Source organism: Neovison vison, chromosome 5, assembly GCF_020171115.1.
Source record: "Neovison vison isolate M4711 chromosome 5, ASM_NN_V1, whole genome shotgun sequence".
Classification (NCBI taxonomy): domain Eukaryota; kingdom Metazoa; phylum Chordata; class Mammalia; order Carnivora; family Mustelidae; genus Neogale; species Neogale vison.
The window spans coordinates 154,947,529-154,972,836 of NC_058095.1; the positions used below are offsets into that span (position 1 = coordinate 154,947,529).

The 25,308-nt window shown below is 43.6% G+C and overlaps 1 protein-coding gene across 1 annotated transcript in view; it reads right to left on the reverse strand.

The window, feature by feature from the left end:
• Nucleotides 1–25,308, reverse strand: part of SLC15A1 (solute carrier family 15 member 1) — a 51,096-nt gene that overhangs the window by 10,958 nt on the left and 14,830 nt on the right. The window contains exons 2-18 of the mRNA XM_044249997.1: nt 24,962–24,978; nt 24,478–24,559; nt 24,238–24,379; nt 23,201–23,320; nt 18,407–18,506; nt 18,092–18,182; nt 15,462–15,545; nt 14,135–14,217; nt 11,312–11,398; nt 10,662–10,751; nt 7,270–7,314; nt 7,079–7,111; nt 6,903–6,991; nt 6,365–6,446; nt 4,509–4,628; nt 3,372–3,518; nt 2,283–2,332 (exon numbers count right to left, since the gene is read on the reverse strand). Of these exons, the coding sequence (XP_044105932.1) occupies nt 2,283–2,332; nt 3,372–3,518; nt 4,509–4,628; nt 6,365–6,446; nt 6,903–6,991; nt 7,079–7,111; nt 7,270–7,314; nt 10,662–10,751; nt 11,312–11,398; nt 14,135–14,217; nt 15,462–15,545; nt 18,092–18,182; nt 18,407–18,506; nt 23,201–23,320; nt 24,238–24,379; nt 24,478–24,559; nt 24,962–24,978 (1,462 nt within the window). The remainder of the gene's footprint in view (nt 1–2,282; nt 2,333–3,371; nt 3,519–4,508; nt 4,629–6,364; nt 6,447–6,902; nt 6,992–7,078; nt 7,112–7,269; nt 7,315–10,661; nt 10,752–11,311; nt 11,399–14,134; nt 14,218–15,461; nt 15,546–18,091; nt 18,183–18,406; nt 18,507–23,200; nt 23,321–24,237; nt 24,380–24,477; nt 24,560–24,961; nt 24,979–25,308) is intronic.

Here is a 25,308-nt window from a genome sequence, read left to right on the forward strand (position 1 = left end):
TGTTGACATAAGTTTGCATTTCTCTAGCAGAAATACCCGAGAACTGGATAGCTGGGTTGTGTGGTCAGTGTACCCTTAATTTTATAAGAAACTACCTCACTGTTTTTAAGAGTGGCTGCACCATTTTGCACTCCCGTTAGCTAGAGCATGGGAGTTCTGGTTGCCCTGTCTCCTCCCCAGCATTTGGTATTGTCAGTTTTAAAAAAATTATTAAAAAAAAATATTAAATCCATCTAATAGGTACGTCATGCAACTCACTGTGGTTTTAATTTATATATATATATTTTTTATAATGTACATTGGTTCTCTGGATTTTTTTTAATTTTTTAAATTATTATTATTTTTTTATTTGACAGACGGAGATCACAAGCAGACAGAGAGGCAGGCAGAGAGAGAGAGAGAGGGAAGCAGGCTCCCCGCTGAGCAGAGAGCCTAATGTGGGGCTCGATCCCAGGACCCTGGGATCATGACCTGAGCTGAAGGCAGAGGCTTTAACCCACTGAGCCACCCAGGTGCCCTTAATTTATATTTTTTAATGGCCAACAATGTTGAGCCCATTTTCATGTGCTTCTTTGCCATCTGTATATCTTTGGTGAAATGTCTAAATCTTTTGCTCTTTTTAAACTGGGTTATTTCCTTACAGTTGTGTTTCAAGAGTATTTTATATATTCTGGATACAGATACTTAGTCAGATATGTAATTTGTAAATATTTTATACCAGTATGTAGCTTACCTTTTTCATTCTCTTAACAGTGAGATTTACAGAATAAATGTTTTCAGTTTGAATGAAATCTAATTTACCTATGTCTATATATCTAAATGTATATATTAAAAGGACACATTACTCAGCCACTAAAAAGAAGGCAACCTTGCCATTGTGACACAGATGAACCTAGAAACAGTAAGTGAAAACGAGCCAGACAAAGACAAATACTACATGGTATCACGTATATACAGAGTCTAAAAAACAGTTGGATTCATAGGAAAAAAAAGAGTAGAATGGTGATTGCCAGGGACCGAGGGGTGGGAAGCAGGGAAATGTTGTGTGAAAGGTACAAATTTAGTTCCATGATGAGTAAGTTCTAATGTACAATGTGGTGACTATATGTCATACTACATCGTATACTTCAAATGTGCTAAGCAGTTAGATCTTAAGCATTCTTCTTCTTCTTTTTTTTTTTTTTTAAGGTCTTAAGCATTCTTATCTCACATACACACACACACACACACACACACACACAAAAGTTCACTGTAAGGTGATTGTGTTAGTTTGACTCTGGTAAATATTTCACAGTGGATACATACATTGAATCACATTGTCCACTTCAAATATAATTGATTTTGTCACTTATATCTCAGTAAAACTGGAAAAAATCATAGAAAAATAATGCTATGATTTTGATAGTAATTGTACTAACCCTATGGGTCCATCTGGGGAGAACTGACATTGTCACTGTATTAAACCTTCTAACCAACAAAGCTAGCATATCTCTCCATTGATTTCACTCGTCATTAGGTTTTTTTCAAAAGCCTTTTGTAGTTTTAGTTCTCAAATCTCATCTATGTTTTTATTAGCTTTGCACCTAGTAGTTTGTCTTTTTGGGGAGCTATTGTATAGTTTTAATTTTTCAGTTTCCAATCATTCATTGCTGTCGCATAGAAATATGATTTTTGTTGTTGATCTTATATTTTGTAACATTTTTACACTCATATCTAAACACTTATCGAGTCTATGAACTTTTTTGGTAGAGTCTTTGGGACCTTCTGTGCAGGTCCTTATGTCATCTGTAAGTAGGAATAGTTTTTATTTCTTTCCTTCCAGTTAAGATGCTTTACTTCTTTTTCCAGTCTCATTGCACTGGCGCCCAGAAGGATGTTGAAAAGGAGTGGAGGGTGTGGACAATCTTATGGGAAGAGCATTGAGACTTTCTTCATTCATTATAATAGTAGCTTGGGTTTTTTAGACATCCTTTTTCAGAGTCAGGAAGTTCCCCTCAATTACTAGTTTGCTGAGGGCTTTTTTTAAATCATAAATGGACACTGAATTTTATCAAATGCTTTTCCTGTATCCACGGATATGATGATATGGATTTGTCTCTTTAATTTATTAAGATGATAGATTATATCGATTGACATTTTTAAGAATGTTGAACCGCCTTATATTGTTGGGATAAATTCCTATACTCTCATTTTACAGCCTTGTTGCAGTGGGACTTTACTATGGGAAGGCATCACTTCCATAAGAAGCTGATAAGACTTGAGTTTTAAAGAAAAGTACATACCTGATGCCATTTTCTCCTTTTTCTGGCTTCTGGTTAAGGCCATCCTTTATCTGAGGAAGAAAGCATTTTCAAATCTAATCCATTAGAACAAATTTAGATGACCATTTCAGCGCTTGAGAAAAAGAGCGATGTTGACATTTATCCTAGGAGCTAAGGGCGTATGATAACATTTGCAAAGCTCCGTCCTTCAATCCCGATTCTCCTGAAGGTGAAATGAGTCTCTACAATATTTGATGTTTGCTTTCTAGTGTTTCCACAGAACACGACTATTCAAGAATTGAGAACAAATCACTAAAGAGCTCCCTAATAAAATACACGACCAAGAAGTCTTAATTCCACATGACAGTTTTCTAGAAGGTCACAGAAGTTCACCTCACAGAACACCTCCCACTCCTCCACTCAGTTTAACTCTACTTCCACAGTTTCCTAATGTGTTCCGTGGCCCAGCTAGATGCTGATATTTTGTCATGAAATATCTCACACGTATTTTTATTGCTTTTACCTGATGTTTTCACTATATTCTTTTCAGAGACTGTTTTAACTTTTCAATTACCCAGTGTGATTTTTTAACCAATACAATTCAAGATGTATGTAAAATTTTATCTCAAGAAGTTGCTAAGAATGCACCTATATACTCTGTGTGACTTGCATGTTCTCACACACACCCACTATCATGACCCCAAATTCTTTTTTTTTTTTTTTGGAGGGAGGGTGTGGGGGCCAGGCACAGGAAGAATCTTAAGCAGGCTCCACACCCAGCACGGAGTCCAACGCCGGGCTTGATCTCACAACCCTGAGATCACGACCTGAGTTGGAATCAAGAGTCGGACACTTTCATTGACTGAGCCACCCAGACACCTCCCCCACAAAAGTTCTTTTTAAATTTTTAAATTAATTTTTAAATTAATATTAACCCTTCCCATCCACCAATGTTGCTTCGAAGTCAAATGACTTGTATCCTCAAAGAAGGAAGAACTTGAGGACTAACTCACAATACTACCTGGGCTAAAGCAATGCCACACAACTGAAAGGCTCCATCGCCGACATCACTCACAGTAAAGAATCAGCTGTAGGTGTCCAACGACTTACCACTTGGAAATTATTGGGGGCCCACACTAGAAGGGTGTGCCGATGGCCCTGCTCAAAGTTATAAGTCACCACATTGACTGGTGAACCAGGAGAAGAAATGTTTATACTTGTCAGTTTGTCTCCGGCAAAAGTCATGAAATCATTTGTCTGCATTGGGAGAGAAGGAGTCACAATTAATACCATAGAGTCTGGCTCTGCCTCGGTTCATGTTCACATGCATCAAAAAATGCCTTGTGGGAGCTGGCATCGGTTTGTCTCAGCACCAGCCCTCCCCCACCATGGACTCCATCATGACGTTGTCTCGTGTTACGCAAAAATTAGGCTTTTTGCACAGCACTTTACTTTTTGTTTCTTTTTCTGAAAATACATGTTCTGGAAATCATCTCTACCATGAGGCAGAGAACAGCATCAGGGATAAAGGAATAACCTGGAAGGAAATCAGTCCCGAGCTGCTCCAGGCACCAGAAGTCAAATTTTCTTTTTTCTATAAGATCGTCAGTTTCATAAACTCCAAGGGAGCAGCTCTCCACTGTGGCTGAACAGGAAGGAGACCCGGTAAATCCAAACCTCTGGGCTATTGGAATTTTCAGAGCTCTTCAGGTGATTCTAATGTGGAGTTCAGGTTAAAAACCTCTAATTCAGACCAGTGACCATCCAGATGAGGGCTTTCCAGCCTGGGCTGGGCTGACATTTGGGACCAGATAAGTCTAGGTTGTGGAACCATGCTGTCAGCCTCCCTGGCTTCCTCCTTTTGAAATGCCAATAGCAGCAGGCTCTCCGCTGTGACAATGAAAACTGTCTCCAGAAATTGCCAGATGTCCCTGAGGCAGCCAAATGGTAGAGAACCACGGACAGAGCCTTGCTATTTAAAGTGTGGTTCCACGCACCAACCATGGCACCCCTCCCCTGAGAGCATGTTGAAAACGCAAAATTTTACAAATTCCCCAGGCAATTCACATGCCCATTAAAGTCTGAGGCACCCTGGTCTAGTGCAAAGCCCAAAGAGACCGAGATACTAAGACAATTCACTTCCATACTTGTAGGAATTACATAAAGATCGAGAAGATCAGTGTCTCCCAAGCCCATTATAACTCAGGTCAGAAGAGAAAAGAGAAAGTTGCATTTCTTTCTACTTACTTGACTCATCTGGGGAAGTGCCACTTCCATTCCAGGAAAAGATGCCATCATGTTACTGTTCCCTATATTCAACACTTTAACTTGGACTTCATTGGGCTTGGGGAAGACGGGGAGAGTTCTCTGAGTGAAACAAGAGAAAGTTGGCAGTGATGTCTTCCGTGCTGATTGACGATCAGCCTGGCCCCGTCACCAGCATCCCCACCCTCCAGCCGTGGAAAGCTGTCCCGGCCGAGAGACCAAACACCCCCTCGAGGTCTCCCTTCGCTCGCCTCACGGCACCCAGAGGAAGACGTTTATACAGAACAGGGAAGTGATCACGGAGAGGCTGCCCTTGGTCCTAACACCTCCAGGCTGAAGGATGCCAGGAAAGGAAGCCTCCTATCTGAGGGTCAGAGCAAACACAACCCAAATGAGTGTGTATCTTGCTGTAGCACCGGAGATCTGCTCTCCTGGGAGGCCAGCGTCGTCACCTCTAACTCTGGGAGCCACGGCCACAGCCTGACTGTGCCCTAAACCTCCTTTCACAAGTGATCTATGCCTCCTGCCTCCATACATTTGTTTCAGGGCTCCTGCCTTTTCCCCACAGCGCTCTCTCTCCAATCCCAGGGTCCCTAAAGCAATCTATTCTACTCTAAAGTCTATCCTAGTTTCACAATACGTTTTGCACAAAGCTAGCCAAGTTCAGGAGCAAACGAGTACACCCACATGAGCAGGAGCCCCACACACGGTAGCCGACACGTGAAAACAACTGAAATGCCCATCGACAGACAGACCAACAAAACGCTGTCCATCCAACAGTAGACTATGATTCCACTGTAAAAGAGAACGAGGAGATTTTGACACCTGCTATGACATGGATGAACCTCGAGGAAATCAGGCTCCGTGAAATCAGCCAATCACAAGGAACGGGCACTCTACAAATCCACTTACAGGAAGTACCAGCAGCAAACTCATGCAGACAGAAGGTAGAATGGTGAGTGCCGGGCTGGTGGGGGGCGGGGAGGGGAAGTGGGGCGTTGTTTTTCAACGGGCACAGAGTTTTTGTTTTGCAAGATGAAAAGTTTGCTGGAGATGAGTCACACAATAACGTGAACGCATTTAACACTACTGAATGTACACTGAGACGTGGGTCAGAGGGTAAATTTTTGTTCCCTATATGTTATCACACCTAAAAATTTAAAAAGAAAAATTAGAGGGAAGGAAGGAAGGAAGGAGAGAGAAACAGAGAGAGACACACACAGAGACTGAGGGTAGGAGACAGAGAAAGGAGAAGGGGAGAAGCAGGAGGAGAGGGTTTACCTCCTGTCTCACACACTACACAACACCCGCTTCTAGCCTGCTCTCACACGGAGGACACCAGGAATCTGGTTTAGTGCCACCGTGGATCTGGCAGACTGAAGACCGGCGTGTGAACTAACATCACTAGAAACACGAGAATACAAAAGGCATCTTCCCGAAGACAGCTGAAACATTTAAAAAGGCTGCCTGTTAGACAGGGATGACCCTCTCCCCAGACTTCCTAGGCATTCAGATTGTGAAAGAAGTTCTACAAACTCCAACTCCCATGACAAAAACCGTGTCCAGAGAAACTCCCCACGTAAATGCCATCTCCCTGCCCCTGCCAAAGCACACCCGTCCAACCCTCCTCCCGGCTGCCCTGTCGCAGTGCAGAGCACCCACGGTGCTCGCTGCCTGGAGGGACCGTTTTGCCCCTGTGGCCTCTCTCCACATGGTCCCTAGCTCCAGGACCTCCCTGCCTTAGCCCCTGGCCTCCCTGTGGTCACGGAGAAAGACGCCTTCTGAATGCCCCGCCCGACCTGCAGGAAAGGCCCCTGGGGAGTCAGAGGGCAACTTACATCAATTTCCACCTGCACAATTGCCGCCGCTACAAAAGCCATGGAAGCCAGGAACATTCCAACTGTCATCTTCTTCAAGGAGCTGGGAGACACGGGGAAGAATGACTCTCCGCCAGCATCATACCCGCGAGCGAACGATCACACTTCTTTCCCACCACCCTCCCAAACAAAACTAGCTTCCCTAGGAAACACCAAATGACATTGTCTCATGCTCTCTTATTTATGATCAAGACTAAGAGGGGTAAAGGTAATATAGCCTCTAATTTTCATTTTTACATTTAATTTCTAGAAACTGTAGCTCAGGGGATACTTGGGATGATCGTTAACATGTCCATTGTCTACATACACGAAACACTTTAATTAGAGGATTTTCCGGCTGCCATTAATAGAACTTTCAGTTTAAGGGCAAATTTCCAGAAACATCAGCGCACCAGCCTCTAATTCAAATATAATTCTTTAAAAACCCCATCATCTAGGAGGTGTGGTGGGAGGGGACACATTCTTTCCTCACCCCACCCCCAACCTGCCAGTCACCTACGTGAAATTGAGGCCACATTTTGCAATCAGAGGATAGACCACGGCATCCATGATGGGGACCATGATGACGATCAAGATGGCGTTCACAGTCTGCGTGGGGGTGTGGAAATGAACCGTTAGCTGTGGTCTCAAAGGTGACTTTGAACTCAGAAGGCAACTTAAGTATTTTCTTCCTACCTGCATCTGATCCGGCTGAATTTCAATAGCTCCCTAAAAAGAGGGGGGACAAGTCTTACTGAGAGGTTCCCAGAGTGGATCAGCTGGGAGGGATGAAGAACTCATGACAGGGAAGGAGAAAGGGGGCGAAGGGATTGGAGCAAAGGAGCAGTGACCAGGGGAGGTAGAGAAGCCTGATACCCCAGACTTACAATTTTCCCATTCATGGCTGTTGCTTGCAGTGTCCACCTGGAGCCCTGAAAAAAGAATACGTTCAATGCATCATTTGGGGATGGGGGTTTAAACATTTTACAAGCCAAGGTTGAGACTTTTCCAGATCCAGAACGAAGTCTGAAGTGTTATGGGATTTAAATGTTTTTCCAACATTAAGTTTATCTTCCAGCTACACCGGAGCACCGGGTAAAACCAAACCCATGGTGTTTCTGCTGCAGAAAGTAACATGACATCTAGTTGTCCCCCGCCTCCCGCAATGAAGAACCTACAAAGCGCTACTCTGAGATGCAGCTTTCCTTAGGAAACACAAAGATGTCCATCTGAGACCTGTTGGAAAGCATGACGTCACCTGCAAGGTGGAGGAGGCCTCCGTTCACTGGCATCACAGCTTCAAGAACATCATTATTGCCTAAGGGCCATTTCTGACAGTCTAGGCTGTCCTCAGTGGAAATCCGTCCAGAGGGCGATGGATTTCAACCTGGGCAGCCTAGTTACGTTCAACCTATTTTGTATAAAGGAGACTCAGGTCTGTTCACATACACATGATTATTTCCACGGAGGACTGGACACATATGGGTTTCAGCATAATCTGTCAACTCCATTTAGAAGGCATCGTGGAAAGTCAGGAAATAGGCCACTGTTTGATTTTTTTTTTTTTTAAAGTAATGTCTACACCCAGCGTGGGGCTTGAATTCGGGACACTGAGATTAAGAACTGCATGCTCCACGCACTGGGCCACCCAGGCGCCCCATACTTGAGTTCTTAACAGATGCCAGCCATGGATCGCTTTATCCACAGTCTCTCATTTGATCACCACAGCCTTGTCACAGGTGATGAACCTTCCAGGAGGGTTATGGACTCCCCCTCGGCACACCACTAAAAGGCAATGAGTGTATCTCTAGTGCAGGTCTGATTCCAAGAGCTGGTTTCTTTTTTTTTTTTTTTAAAGATTTTATTTATTTATTTGACAGACAGATCACAAGTGGGCAGAGAGGCAGGCAGAGAGAGAGAGAGGGGGAAGCAGGTTCCCTGCTGAGCAGAGAGCCCAATGCGGGACTCGATCCCAGGACCCTGGGATCATGACCTGAGCTGAAGGCAGAGGCTTAACCCACTGAGCCACCCAGGCGTCCCCCAAGAGCTGGTTTCTACCCGACATGCAAATTTGCCTCCCTGTGCGTAAGATGCTGGTCTAAATCCCATACTTGCAAATAAAGAGATTGGTGTATTTGCTCAAATTTTTTCCAAGAGATGTTTTGCCCTTATAATAATCCTTCCTGGGGACACCTGGGTGGCTCAGTTGATGAAACAACTGCCTTTGGCTCAGGGCCCGAGATGGAGCCCTGTGTCTGGCCCCCTGCTCAGTGGGAAGCCTGCTTCCCCCCATCTCTCTCTGCCCCTCTCCCTGCTCATGCACATTCTTTCTCTCTCTCATAAATAAATAATCTTTTAAAAAAAAAACCTTCCTGCACAATAAAACCTTATAAATTTTTTTGAAGCTCCAGTTTCTAGAAGAAACAGTATCTTATAACTTTGGTTACTGAGTACCGTGCATTGAGTTGTTTTACCCAAATCTGAGAAATGTCTACGTCTGCTGGAGCAAGAGCAGGGCGACATGGTGGTGAGCCGGGTTCCAGTTCCTTGCTCTGGTCAGAATGGCTTGGGCAGCCATCTCCAATCCTTGAAAGCACTGCTAGCTTACGTGTTCCGTTTTAGCACCAGAGGTACCAAGCCCCTCTCAGCTTAAATATTCTATGGATCCCATGAAAGGCAATATTGTACATCCTCTGAGCACATTGTGTCAGAAAAACTAATTCTTTATTCTTAGTTTAATGGGTAAGAGTCGTACATAACCTTGATCAAATGTTTCCTAGGTCTCCTGTACACACCTAATTTTCTCCATTGTTTTGTAACAGAAATATGGATAGAACCATCTAGAATTTTTTGTTTTGTTTTGTTTTAAAGAAATTCAGTGTGGGGTGCTTGGGGGGCTCAGCTGGTTAAGATCTGACTCATGATTTTGGCTCAGGGCACGATCTCATGGGTTGAGAACGGAGCCCCAGGTCGGGCTCCATGCCCAGCAGGGAGTCTGCTTGGAGCTCTCTCTTGCTCTCTAACCCTTCCCTAACTTGCACGGGCACACGTGCGCACACGCACATACACACTCTGTCTTTCTCAAATAAATCTTAAAAAAAAAAAAAAAAAAAGGAGGGGCGCCTGGGTGGCTCAGTCGGTTAAGTGGCTGCCTTCAGCTCGGGTCATGATCCCAGGATCCTGGGATCGAGTCCCACATAGGGCTCCCTGTTCGGCAGAGAGCCTGCTTCTCCTTCTCCCTCTGTCTGCCACTTTGCCTACTTGTGCTCTCCATCTCTCTGTCAAATAAATAAATAATATCTAAAAAAAGAAAAAAAGGAAACTCAGTGTGATCTAAAAATAAGTGAAGTATAAAAAAGAAACCAGATAGAATGGCCAAAATTAGCAAGACAGGAAACAACATGTGTTGGAGGGGATGTGGAAAAAGGGGAACCCTCTTACACTGTTGGTGGGAATGCAAGTTGGTGCAGCTTCTTTGGAGAACAGTGTGGAGATTCCTCAAGATAATTAAAAATAGAACTTCCCTAAGACCCTGCAGTTGCACTCCTGGGTATTTACCCCAAAGACACAGATGTCGTGAAAAGAAGGGCCATCTGTACCCCAATGTTTATAGCAGCAATGGCCACGGTTGCCAAACTGTGGAAAGAACCAAGATGCCCTTCAATGGACAAATGGATAAGGAATATGTGGTCCATATACACTATGGAGTATTATGCCTCCATCAGAAAGGACGAATACCCAACTTTTGTAGCAACATGGATGGGACTGGAGGAGATTATGCTGAGTGAAATAAGTCAAGCAGAGAGAGTCAATTAGCATATGGTTTCACTTATTTGTGGAGCATAACAAAAAGCATGGAGAACAAGGGGAGTTAGAGAGGAGAAGGGAATTTGGGTAAATTGGAAGGGGAGGTGAACCATGAGAGACTATGGACTCTGAAAAACAATCTGAGGGTTTTGAAGGGGCGGGGGGGGGGGTGGGAGGTTGGGGTACCAGGTGGTGGGTATTAGAGAGGGCACGGATTGCATGGAGCACTGGGTGTGGTGCAAAAACAAGGAATACTGTTACACTGAAAATAGATTTTTAAAAAATTTTAAAAATTAAAAAAATAACACATTATTTATTAAGTATAAAATTAAAAAAATGAAATTCACAAAAAAAAAGAAACCAGAAGAGAACGTCTCTAGAGCTAAATACTAGCTACTGCCCCGTCCGTGGTAGCACGCACAGAACCTGGGCTAAATACAGACATTTGTACAGAAATACCACGTCACACTACCTGTTGGTCGAACAGGGCCCAGAACATTGGGAGTGGAATGTACAGGAACATCACCTTGGTGACCATCTTAATTTGAGAGATGAGCCGCTCCTGTTGATGAAGTGGGGAAAAGACAAATCAGCCACGACCTGTGTCGCCCACGGTGATCAGCGACGTTGTCTTAGGTTGGACCTACTTGCAACCAGAGCCAAGCTGGGAGGTGACTAATTGCTCCAAGGAATCCTACCCAAGATTTTTTTTTTTTTTTGAGAAAACTCCAAACTCTTTAGCTATTTAAAAATGCTTAGAAGGCATTTTACTAGAAGTTAAATGTACTTCCAAGAAATGAAAATCCCACCTGCCACCAACTCTTCTGTTTTCAAACTAGTTGTGTGATCACAGTCACATATAATTAATGACAGATTATGCCAAATGAAAAACTATGAAAAGATAATATGGTTTCCAGAGAAATTCTACCTGTTGTTTATCAAGCTCTGCTCCAAATTTAAAAACACTCTTGCGTAGTCTTATTTACAACCCTAATCGAGTTTACAAGGCTACAGCTGCAGCTGATAATTTTGTGCATGTGGCCTGAGTCACAGGAATCACGCCCAGGCTGCTGGCTTCCTGGAGGGGGACCCGGGGCCACCAGGGCAGGACTGACCACTTACATCGTATTTCTCTCGAGCCCAGTCCAGCCAGTGCTCCCTCTTGGGAAACTCCTTACTCCGGTGCCTAAACCTGTTTTTGAGGGCAAACTGAAGGAAGGAAGAGAAATCAAATTTCAAAACAGAACCAACTTCCTTACCAGGAAAACGTATTCAGGGAAAACTGTGTTCCCGAGAAAAGACGGATATAAAATTGCATACGTTAGTGTAATGATGACACAAAAAGGCATAACCTGCATTTATTTCTAATCTCTTCCTAGCTATGAGACTCTCTCTGAGTGGGGTAAACAAAGTCACACTGTTGCCACTTTACTCTCCACGCCCTCTGGAGAGGAGCATTCAATGGAAATATCACGTGTGCCACTTGTGATTTTAGTTTTCTAAAAAAGATACACAGATACACCTGAAACTGATATACTACAGTGCCTCAACCACACGAGAATTAGGGGCACCTGGGTGGCTCAGTCTGTTAAGCATCTGCCTTTGGCTCGGGTCATGATCTCAGGGTCCTAAGATCACTCTCAAATAAGTAAGTAAGTAAATAAATAAAATCTCTCATTCCCACTCTCTCAAATAAATAAAGTCTTAAAAAAAACTGTACCAGAATTAAAATAATTAAAATAAAAATATATATAAGTGTAAAAAAGTAACAGGGAAACAGGTGAACTTAATTTTAAATATGTTTGGTTATTTAACCCAATAAACCCCAAATATGATCTTAATAGGTAATAAATTAACAGTAATGGTAAATCAATCATAAAATAATTATGGAAACAATTATTAATCCTACCAAATATTGAAATTAATGAGAATTTCTACATTATTTTTTTCATTTCAAGTCTTCAAAATCCAAGGTATATCTTACACTTTTGGAACATCTCAATGTGGATGCTCAATTTTTATCAGAAATGTTAGATTTGGGTTTACTTTTCATAAAATTTCTGTCTTGAAATGTCAATATATATCTAAGCTGTTCCAAAGATACTTAATTCCACTCACTGAGTGGAACATTGGTTTTAAAATTTAAGACTGAGAACCCACTATCCAGAAATAAATTTATATGAAGTTACATAATTTAGATTAAGTTGAATGAAATGCAACTTAGAACTCAGTTTCTGGTTGCACTTGCCACATTTCAAACGTGGGACAGCCACACGTGGCTGGTGGCTACCGGGCTGAGGACGCAGGTCCACCCTACAGGCAGCAAGAGAAAGCGATGCCTCAGGTGGCTGGGGACACACATGTGACCGCCGGGCAGGGACTCAAAGCAACAGGCTGATTTGAGAACACCGGGAAGTACGATTCTTGTGACTCTAAATAGCTTCACGTTGCTCTTTCATTGTTTAAGCTGTCAAGTCCTTGTTAAGAAAGGACTTGGAGAGAGAGCTGGTAAGATCTGCTTTTAGCTTAGAAAAAAACATCTGTAGTGGGAATTGATCTCATGTGAGGGGAAGCACAGGAGGAATAGCGACAAGAGGAGGGAGGTTTGCCGACCTTGATAGGATACATTTATTTCACAACGTAACATACACATGCATAATTTAATGCAATAAAGCCAAGTAAAGGGCAAATAAAGGGCTAAAATTATTTTAAGGCTGTCTTTTCACCCAAGATTGTCCACACATGTGCTTTTTTAAATAGATAAGTGATACATTTCCCCCGATTCCACAATGGTCTGTATATTTTAAAAATGGAGACTATAGCTGCGCCTGGGTGGCTCAATCGTTAAGTGTTGGCCTTCGGCTCAGGTTATGATTCCCAGGGTCCTGGGATCGAGCCCTGCATCGGGCTCTCTGCTCAGCAGGAAGCCTGCTTCCCCCTCTCCCATTCCCCCTGCTTGTGTTCCCTCTCTTACTGTGTCTCTTTCTGTCGAACAAATAAAATCTTTTTTAAAAAATGGAGACTATATAGGGAGGAAAGTTATTTGATTCCTTTTTAGAAAGATTCCCTACACTCAACATTTATTTTCTGCCTTTAAGTATGCCTGTATGGGCATATACCACATAGATGCACACAGAAGAAACCATATCCTGCCTGTTCCTGTCACCAAACAGTCTGAAAACAAGGCTTCCGATGGCTACGTAAGATGGACAGATGCACTATGAGGTTAGCACTGTTCGTTCCTCTGCTTCCAGCAATTTGGTGTTATGAATTTTTGCTGTTATAAATATTACAGTGGTAATCTTTATATGTGAATCTGTTCATTTTGTGTTCATTTTTTCAAGATTTTATTGATTTATTTGTCAGAGAGAGAGCACAAGCAGGGGAGAGGGAAAAGCAGACTCCCCCCTGAGCAGGGAGCCCAACGTAGGACTCAATCCCAGGACCCTGGGTTCACGACCTGAGCCAAAGGCAGATGCTTAAAGAACTGAGCCCCCCAGGTGCCCCCATTTAGTGTGTTCATTTAAAAACTTATTTTCTTTGCCTTAATTCCTGAGGGTAGCATGGCGGACACTTCACCTACTTCAGATCCATGACACACAGCGTGAAGCCATGACTCCCACCTTCGGCTTCACGCCATCCTGACCGACATCAGCCAGGGACTGCCGGTTTGATCGCCGAGAGTCGCTCTGCTTTGTCGTCTTTGACCACCCACCGAACTGAACAGTTCAAAATCCCTTTCTATCCCTCCCTGTTCGAGTTCCATTTGTGTTCTTTTCCGTTTGGTGAGTTTTATAAGAAACTTCAGTTTATCACAACAACTAAGAACAATACTAAAACATTTAAAGAATAGTCAGCGCTCCATTGCATTTTACTCTAAAGGCAGTAGAAGGTTCTGGGGTGACTAAATGTCTTCGAGAGAGAGAGAGCTACCAAAATACTTACACCAATGCACTTGACAACCTTAGCCATGACATTACCCTGGGGTTGAAACTTCTTGTACATTCCACTGCCAATGACAAACACAACTGGAGAGGAAAAGAAGACATGTTAACAAGGCATTGGACAGAACTCCCTGGGACCTAGAAGATGTGCTTTTATTTGAGTTATAACCTTGTTTTGGATATACTGAGATTACTCACAGAACGGGCTTGCCTACCTATCTCCCTGATTAGAAAGTGCTTTGGGTCCTAACATTCGCTGGAGTTTCCAAGCGATGTTGTATTTGTGTTCTCATACACAGACACTGAAGCTTATTACTACTAAAACATACTCTTTGATATTAGAATGACTCAGACGGATTAAATGAAAATTCACGTGATGCCAACTGAATACAGTGTTTGGCCTAGAACAGTAGTTTTTGAAATCCTCTCCATCTCCTTACGCAGCATCAGAGAGGAGAAGGTGTATATGAGCCTTTTAGGGGAGTGGGGGCACTGTTTGGAATTATGGAAGAAAACAGGCACAGGAAAGGGGGAAATACTGAGCTCTGGCACAGGTGCACGGCTAAAGGGAGATGGCTATAAGCTGGGCAAACAGGGTTAAAGTGGGCACGCTCGGCGCTCTTAAGAACTAAAAAATATCGCCTGGGTGGCTCAGTTGGTTAAGCAGCTGCCTTCGGCTCAGGTCATGATCCCAGCGTCCTGGGATCGAGTCCCACATCGGGCTCCTTGCTCGGCAGGGAGCCTGCTTCTCCCTCTGCCTCTGCCTGCCTCTCTTTGTCTGCCTGTGCTCTCTCTCTCTCTCTCCCTCTCTCTCTGACATATAAATAAATGAAATCTTTAAAAAAAAAAAAAAAAGAACTAAAAAATATCAGAGAAAAGTACAACCCAACCGACTGAGCCACCCAGGCGTCCCTTCTGGTGGAAACACGTTGAGATGATACTTTATGGAAATCTAGACACTCACTAGATTTAAGCAGGAATTGGACCAGGTTGCCTGGTCTTGGGCAAGCTGGAAATGAGCACACGTGGGTGAAAACAAATGCTTTCGGCCACCGGGTCGTCGAGTCCAGCGGAGTCCAGCACTTCTACCTTAGTCTGCTAAAATAGTATCAAACCTTCCAGTGCCCAGCTCAAGCGGTCCCGGTTCCTATAGACCCTTTTCTCCCCCTGTTCCCTCTGAAACAATACGCTAGCTCTACTTTGATTCTCAGAGCACGGGAATTCTTAGTACGATTTGTCCCATGACCTTCCACAAATTGGTTGCAATAATTAAAGGGAGGGTCTGACCTGATCATAGGATTGTATTGATTCAACTAATTTCTACTTACTCAGAGACACGGCCATGAGAGCTGCAGGAACCCCAAAGGCCAGTGGGTAACATGCTTGTTTACTGTGAATTCCACACTGTTGAACTGAGGAGAAATTACAAGATTAAAATCCATCATAGCACTGGCAATGCTCATATGATTACCTTTTTTTTTTTTTTTTTTGATTGGCAGCTGACTTATCCACAGAGACCTGGCAGGCCAGAAAGAGCTGGCATGACATTTTCAGAGCACTAAACGAGAAAAACATGCAGCCAAGAATACTATATCCAGCTAGGCTATCATTGAAAATAGAAGGAGAGATAAAAAGCTTCCAGGACAAACAAAAACTGAAAGAATTTGCAAACACCAAACCAGCTCTACAGGAAATACTGAAAGGGATCCTCTAAGCAAAGAGAGAGCCTACAAGTGGTAGATCAGAAAGGAACAGAGACAATATACAGTAACAGTCACCTTACAGGCAATACAATGGCACTAAAATCATATCTCTCAATAGTTACCCTGAATGTTAATGGGCTAAATGCCCCAATCAAAAGACACAGGGTATCAGAATGGATAAAAAAACAAAACCCATCTATATGTTGCCTCCAAGAAACTCATTTTAAGCCCGAAGACACCTCCAGACTTAAAGTGAGGGGGTGGAAAAGAATTTACCATGCTAATGGACATCAGAAAAAAGCAGGAGTGGCAATCCTTATATCAGATCAATTAGATTTTAAGCCAAAGAGTATAATAAGAGATGAGGAAGGACACTATATCATACTCAAAGGGTCTGTCCAACAAGAAGATCTAACAATTTTAAATATCTATGCCCCCAACGTGGGAGCAGCAAACTGATTACCTTTTTAAAAATCCCTACCTGGTTATTACATATTGTCTTCACTTAATGTTCTAGACATATCCATCTGCCTCATTGATTTCATTGCCCGCTGAGCCAAACAGCTTTGGAGTAAAAAGAGTAGGAGCTGAACACAGCTTCTCATCTTAGACCCGAAATGGATGCTGGTATTGGCCAAGCCAAAATCAGTGGGAACCCTTAAGTGGATTTGCTTAGTTGGGGAGATAGAAGTGACCAGGATACAGTAACTTATGATAGGGGACTCGGTAAATAAAACCAAAAGTAGCCTGGGAAATCAAGATTGTGTGTTCCTGAATTCATGCTAATTGGAAAGCAATTAGATGGCCCAGGGTGAGGGTCAATAAACTTTTCTGTGACGAGCCAGGTAGTAAATATTTTAGACTTTGTGGATGATTTAGTCTTTGTTTCAACTACCCAACCCTGACTTTATAGGATGAAAGCAGCCATAGACAATAGACAAAGGGATGGTCTTGTCCAGATTTCCGGATCTGGGCCCTTGGCCATAGTTTGCTAACCCCTGACTGCAGATTTATTTTAGCTCTGAGATCCTAGGGCTGGTAGGAGGAAAATACAGACTTTGGAAGGAGCAACAGAGACTATTGGGAATTCCTTCCATGGAACGGAGCCTCCAGGAATAATCTGATCTAAAAGGGGCTTGACTCTGTCTATGACTAGCTGTTTCACAGTTCCGGAGAGAAAGAAGTTAACTCGTAGAAACTCAAGAGTCAAACAAATGTTTCTCGTTCACAGCTGTACAAATGACCCCAGCTCGTGGCAATGCAAAAGGGTTAAGAGTATCGGTCTCCATCGGGCAAATGCTTATTTGGGCTGACTATGGCAGTATTCCAGTTTCCTCCTTAATTAATAAGCCATATAAAATCTCAGCACCTGCTTTCATATTTGTAGGAGAGCTACGACTTTACCTTTTCAATGATCCTTCCACACATTCTGCAATTCAGACATGCATAGTATGCATTCTAGTGGAAAGTGGAGGCAGGGGAGGGGAGGGGAGGGAACATAATGCAAGAATACAAGCTAGTAAATGTTTATACACAGCAAGTTGGAATGGGGTTTAAGTGTCATCTTCAAATTACTACTCCATGTCAAAATACACAAATCTCCATAAAATGTTCTCTTTCATCATTTAATCTGTTTTGCATGGTGTCTACCAGGGGGTTGTTTGGGTCCAGTCTGTCCCTGAATATTCCCTCCTTCCATGTGGGAAATTCACAAACTCTCGGTGGTGCGTCAGCCAGCACAAAAATGTGTGAGCTGTTGATAGCTGCTGTCTCATTCTCTTTCCTGGGCAGTTCTTTTAGAAATAGCTGAGATGAGAGGAACACAAAGAATAAAATTTTGCCCATTAAATTCTTCCTAGCTCACTGAACGTCACCGGGAGCAAAGCTTGAAAAGCAAAAATGTCAACTATGACCCATCCAGGTGAGGTTTCCAAACTGCACCTCTTGTCTCATCCTTGGCCGTGAACAAAGACTTTGCATTCACAATCATTTAGAAAAATTGATTGCTATCCTTGGGATGTTTTAGGTTCTTCACTGGTCCTTGGGATCAGGGGGTCAATAAAGATCAGAAAAGACAAGAAGCTCATCTTCTGAATTTCCAAAGTGAACATCGTGATTCCCACAGCGGAAGGGTAATGGGAGAAGAGGGACAAAATGAACACACAGAACAAGGACTTAAGCTTTCCACCTGACTTTCTCTCCATAATTAAAAAGAGAAAAACAGAAGTCCTCTTCAGATATATATATTTTTTTACCTCTGAGGATGGGAGTGATGATAGTAGAAAGCAAGCTTCCAGCATTAATGGCCAAATAAAAGATGGAAAAGAATCTGTTTCTTTGTTTTTCCTGTAATAAGAAGAGGAAAAGTTACAATATGACTTTGGTTATGTATTAATGGATAAAATGTAATTGATGATCTGTCTTCACTTCTAACTTAGTTTTGGTCAGTATCCTACTTTCAAATGTCCTTGAAAAGAATCAAATGGAGAACAGACTTTGTGTCAGGAGACTGTGACTCCTAGACGTTTGTAACTCATTTATGTAGTTTCTGTGAAGGCACGTGATCTTACCTGGCCCTCTTCAAACTGATCTCCACCAAATGCAGACACACAGGGCTTTATTCCTCCCGTTCCCAGAGCTATCAGGGCCAGGCCAATCATGGACAGTGCCCTAGGGGAAGGAGAGGGGTTATTGCAGAAATGTAAGACTCTTTTTTTTTTTTTTTTTTTTTTAAAGGTAGGCTCCATACCCAGTGTGGAACCCAATGTGGGACTCAAACTCACAACCCTGAGAGCAAGACCCTGAGCTGAGATCCAGAGTCAGATGCTTAACTGACTGAGCCACCCAGGTGCCCCAGAAATATGAGATTCTTAAAAGCAAGAGCCTCTCTCTCCTTTAATGTCCCTCAGAAGACCAGGCACAGTGGTTTTGGGGGTTCTTGGCCCTGATTTCCAATGTAGGGAGGGAGAGTTCCCTACACCACCAGCAAGCACTTCTCAGACACCAACTGGGTGTCCTACAATTCAACTCTATTCTGACACTGTCTACACAGATAGTGGGTAGCCTCCACAGGTAAAGGGCTCGGTCCTGTAAGACTATCCCCCCCCCCACACACACACACCGGGCACCTGGGTGGCTCAGTGGGTTGGGGCCTCTGCCTTCAGTTCAGGTCATGATCCCAGGGTCCTGGGATAGGGCCCCACGTCAGGATTTCTGCTCGGCAGGGAGCCTGCATCCTCCTCTCTCTTTCTGCCTGCTTCTCTGCCTACTTGTGATCTCTGTCTGTCAAATAAATAAATAAAATCTTAAAAAAAAAAAATACTGCCCCCCCCCCCGTCCAATAAGCCCCATCAGGTACCAGGTGCAAACCTAGGTGGTCTTACAATTCAACTCCATTGAATTCTGACTTCTGACTGATGGATAAGGCTTGGAGGTTCCAAAGACCCTCTCCTTGAACTTCAGATGCTACTCACAAGTCCAGGTTGTCACTTGTACTTCTCACCTACTGGCTACAAATCGGTGATTCACACGACCTCCTCCTAGGGTTCACGGAATTTACTGGAGCTGCTCACAGAGCTCAGGAAATACTTTACTTCCTAGATCACTGGTTTATTATGAAAGGATGGAACTTGGGGACACCCAACTGGAAGAGATGCACGGGGCAGGATCGGTGGGAAGGGGGACAGGGCTGCCATGCCCCCTCCAGGGCACTCCTGCCCTGTTCCTGAACTTGATCACCAATCTGAAAGCTCTCCCTACCTAGTCCTATGGTTTTTATGGAGGCTTCATTACATAGACATGGTTGATTAAATCACTGGCCTCTGGATATTAATTCAATGTCCAGCCCCTCTTCTCCTCCATGGAGGCTGGGGAGTGGTGTACGTGTTAATGAAAGCTCCAATCCTCTAATCATATAATTGGTTCTTTATTTTTTCTAGAATGTAATGCTTTTATTTTATTTTATTATTTTTTAAGTGTTCCAAAATTCATTGTTTATACACCACACCCAGTGCTCCATGCAATACGTGCCTTCCATAATACCCACCACCAGTTGGGTGAGCCTGGTGGTAGGTACATAATTGGTTCTTTAAAAAGAAAAAACATTATTTATTTGAGAGAGAGAGCGAGGAGGGATAGAGAGAGAGAGAGAGAATCTCACTCAGACTAGCAGACTCTACACTGAGCCCAGAGCCAACACAAGGTTCAATCCCAGGACCCTGAGATCATGACCTGAATGGAAACCAAGAGCCAGCCTCTTGGGGCGCCTGGGTGGCTCAGCTGGTTAAGCAGCTGCCTTTGGCTCAGGTCATGATCTCGGGGTCCTGGGATCGAGCCCTGCATCGAGATCTCTGCTCAGCAGGGAGCCTGCTTCTCCCTCTCCCTCTGCCTGCCACCCTGCCTGCTTATGCTCTCTATCTCTCTGTCAAATAAATAAATAAAATCTTAAAAAAAAAAAAAAAAAAAAAAGAGCCAGCCTCTTAACTGACTGAGCCACCCAGGCAGGCACCCCTCATGTGATTGGTTCTTTGGGCAGCCAGCCCCCATCCTTAGGTGGGGACCAAAAGTTACCTCATTAACATAACAAGAGACACTTTGTCCCTCTCCTCACTTAGTGAATTCCAAGGGATTTATTTATTTGTTTATTTTTAAAGATTTTATTTATTTATTTGACACAAAGAGAGAGAGAGAGATCACAAGTAGGCAGAGAGGCAGGCAGAGAGAGAGAGAGGAGGAAGCAGGTTCCCTGCTGAGCAGAGAGCCCGATGTGGGACTCGATCCCAGACCCTGAGATCATGACCTGAGCTGAAAGAAAAGACTTATCCCACTGAGCCACCCAGGCGCCCCGCCAAGGGTCTTAGGAGGTCTGTGCCCCAAGCAGGGAAGACCAAATATATATTTTTTATGATAAATCACAATCTCACAGTAGTTAAACAGAAAAGGGGCTCAATCTGTTTGAGAAGATGATTCACAGGATTGCAGTCTTGAAGGTGATGAAAGTTGAATTCATGGGCCTTCATGTTAGTACCATTACCTACTATTTAGGAGATGCAGAGCAAGAGCTTGAATACTGAGCAAGTATTTATGTATGGGATTCTTCTGTAGCCTTATCCTTCTCACTAAAAGAATGGCTAAGTGAAATATTTAAGCACTGTCTCTGGTACAATCATAATAGGCTCATAATAGTCATTAGAAGACATTGGGGAAAAAAAAAGAAGACATTGGGAAACACGACTTAATTACAAAGCAGAATATCAGGTAATATAGGTGAGTTTAATTTGTTTACAGAGTACAGAAGACAGGAAAGAAGTAGAGCATAAGATTTATGACTACAATTTTTACAATAATAAAAGGGATTATTTATAGTAACAGAAGAGTTTAAGGGTTAGTTACTTTTTTAAAAAGATTTTATTTACTTATTTGAGAGACAGAGTCAAGCAGGCAGAGTAGCAGAAGGAGAATGAGAATCAGACTCTCTGCTGAGCAGGAAGCTCGATGCGGGGCTCAATCCCAGGACCCCAGGATCATGACCTGAGGCGAAGCCAGACACTTAACCAACTGAACCACTCAGGCACCCCAAGTGTTAGTTACTTTAATTTGCATTTTCTAAGCTATCTGTAAGTATCTTACCTCCTGTATTGAAAAAGAAAAAAATCACGCCTGGGTGGCTCAGTGGGTTAAAGCCTCTGTCTTCTGCTCAGGTCATGATCTCAGGGTCCTGAGATTGAGCCCCACATCGGGTTCTCTGCTCAGTGGGGAGCCTGCTTCCTTCTCTCTCTCTCTCTCTCTCCCTGCCTGCCTCTCTGCTTATTTGTGATCTCTGTCTCTCAAATAAATAAAATCTTAAAAAAAAAAGACTTGTTAAAAAAAAAAAAAAGAATTTACCACCCCTCATTTTATCATTTTTTGTTGGATTTATAGTACGTGCTACAAATTACAGGTTTTATAAGTATTTATTCCATACCTTCCTGTTTTCAAATATGGCTTTAAAATGCTAAGAAATATTTCATGGAACAGAGAAAGTCAAGAAAGATACTGCACATAGAAAGGAACCTTGAAAATACCATGCTTGTCTACTTGAATTAATTGAAGGATTTCTTTCCTTTGCCTTTTAATAGAATTTGTGCTCCGTGCTGTCACTCCAAGCATTCTTTTTTATTTCGTGTTTTTCTTCTTTTTTGTTTTCTTCACTTCAAGCATTTTAAATGACAACCAAAACCAACCAATTGGATATGATACCCCCTGCGCTCTTGTGAGAGTTGTTGACATGCCATAATTCTAACTCCATGAAATACACCCAGTAGCTAAGTTTTCTTGAACACTTTTCACTTGCCAGGCCATGTGTAAGTGCTCACCATGACGACAAGTGTCCTACATGAGGTAGGCAGCAGTAAAAACGAGAAGACCTGAGCACAGAGGTTAAGAAATTTGCTCAAGTTCACACAGCTAGTAAAAGGCACAGTCAGCATTTGAACCCACTTAGCCTGGCTCCAAAGTCCCTGTTCTTAATTGATATTACAGAAGAGAAAGCGGAGGCACGAGGAAGATGGGCTGCCCAGAACTTGCGGCTCCTCTGTGGGTAACTGGGCATTAGATGTTGGAAGTCTGAGCTGCCCACGTGGGCATGGAGCCACTCCCTTCCACCAACACAGTGCCCTGTGGGCACCACGGGTGTTGCCACGAGGGACCCAGTCTAAACAGTAATCTGATTGACTAACAACAAACCAGAAGTGTAGGAATTGCAGAGACTAATTTGAATTTCAGTGACTACTTTCTCAACCCATAAGATGGTTTAGTCATGGATCAAGGAACTGAGGCACAAGAACCGGAAGCAAAATAAATCCTTATAAGTTGTCTACTGGGCCAGACTACAGTGATGGGAAATTAATCTCCCGGAAGAGCATTTGTCAATAGCCCTTTCTATCAAGAACTCAGAACAACGGGGCTGGACCAAATACTTACAAAACAAATTGCTGAAAAATAAGCAGAAGTTTGGTACGAGAAGACAACCAAAGGTACAGAGTCTTGAGGAAACTTGGCACAATTAGGGATCCAGGTTTGTGGGAGATATGTCCCTCTAGGGAAGATCAAGATTAACCCAAGTATTCCACACACTGACCATGTCTCGCGTTGAGATGGACCCGAGACAGCAAGCCGTCAAGCGAGCCGTGACCCCGGACAACTTTGAGGATAGTGACATTCGAAGACCCAACTCTTAGTCAACTAAACAGCTTTCTCTCTGCTCATGAGGGAGGAAAGACCTCCTAACTCTTATGGTGAAGTTCAAGGAAAAAGAGCAAACACTCGAGCACGAAGGAAGCCACCAGTGGCCGGGTGGGGTAGGGAAACAAATAATGTCAACTCACACATGCACAGAAAGGTTGTCGGGGGTTCCATCATGGTTGAAGTCCGTGAGGTCATTAATTGAGCTCACTGCGGTGACCGCCTGTCCAATGGTGTAGACAATGGAGAGCGACACAATCGTCCTGTGTTGAAATGGGTTAAGAGAATCCAAGTTAGTTGTGCAAGACCCGTCCACTTCCTCTTCTCCCACAGAAAGTCCTCCTGCTTCAAAACGCAAAAGCCCAGTCATGCGTTGGCTCTTTGCTCAAACCTGAGTCAGGCTGGTAACCCTCGGAAAGGCAGGCTGCTGGACGATCTGTCGCTCAGCCGGTGAGAGTCCAGCAACATTGGTTAGGGCCAGGGGAAGGGGGAAAGGTCTGTTTCATCTCTGAACTACTTGAAAAACACAATGTTTTCTTCTACCTGACTACTGAAGTGAGAACAACTACGATTAAACAGTAAGAGAGACTTACCTTGTGCCTGGTACAATATTTGGCCTGGAGTGGGCCATGGGTTATTTTTGTATTGTATTGAATTCTTTTGAGAGAGTTCATGAATTTGGCCCAGAAGAGCCTCCACTGCCTTGCTCATTAAGTCCTAGGGACTTCTTGGTAACTATCTACTGGGTACACTTTTGGAGCTGTTCCTATAGATCTGGGTGAGCGCCCCATGTCCTCTCTGCCCAGCGAGCCGTGCATGTGAGCCTTCCAGCAGCAGGCATATACATCAGGGAACTTCTGTGTTCTCTAGATCTTAATTCCATGCCTTACACGTGATTAATGACGGATAGTATCCCTGCTACTATTTCAAGGGGAGACAAAGATGTTATCATTGTTCGGAGGAGGGAAAAAACTCACCAGCGTTACCTGCATTCTCACTGTTCAATGCCAGGCACTGTACTAGACTCTGGGGATAAGATCTGAGCCAAAACACGGCCTAGCAGCTCTCCCAAGAGTTTGATATGCCTTCATTCTTTGTTCCCACCATCCATCATTCCAAACCACAAAGCTTATCATTCCTTTTGGGCTTATTTCTTCACAAGGAAGCTAGAAACACTCACTTGAACTTTCCCAGCCAGGAGTCAGCGATCAACGCGCCCAGAATCGGCGTCAGGTAGCACAGAGCCACAAACGTGTGGTAGATGGCCGTGGACAGATTATCATCCCATCCGATGAACCGTCTGAAGTACAGAATCAGGAGGGCTTTTGGCAGAGGGCAAGGAGAGTAGGAGGGGAGACAAAGTTAGGAGCTGTGGTAACTCAGGCTCTTCGCTCAAGGGGAGAAGGGTGAAAATCATTACCTCGCATTCCATAGTAGGAAAATCTTTCACAGAACTCATTGACCACGATGAAGAAGATGCTCAAGGGATAACCAAAACAACCCTGATAAAAGGAAACGGTGTAAGATTGAAACATGCTCCTCACTGGGCCACGGTCACAGACAAAGCTAACGGCATGAAAAGTAGTTGATGCGTACTTAGTAACTTGGCACTGACTAACCAGAAGTGGATCTAGAATTCAGAAATTTTTATGCCCTCACACGCCACACAGAGACAACAGTGAAATAAAGCATCTAGTTTTCTCATTCGTTCGAGAAGGACTAGACATTAGCATTTCCTTAAGAGAAGAAATTTCACACAGAAACTCAGGACTGTTCCCGCACCGATTCACGTGGATGACAGACATCTGGGAAGTGAAGGGAGCACGGCTGTGAACTTACACGAGCAGAATGGACTGGAATTTGCCAAATGAAGCTATGCAGAGAAGAAAAAAAAGGATACTCACCCGAGATTTGGACATCCCTGAAAGAAAACCAAAACACCACTATTAGATAATTAAAATATTTTTGCTAAGGCCGCGCTCAGACTCTCTGACTTCTCAGGCAGACAGATGTGCTGCCCAGACCCTTCCAGCTCTCTCTGGCGAGTGGGGCCTGGCATCGGATTTTCTTTTAATTAGCTCTGCAGGCCATTCTCATTGTGGTCAGACTTGAAAGTCAGAGGCTTCGAGAACGGTGCCAAAGCCATTTCCTCCTTGAAACACTTCAGAGGCTGCTCATTGGCCACAGGATGAAATCCAAACCTTTTTGCATGCCTTTCACGATCTCACGCGGTCAGTGGGGTTTGGAATGC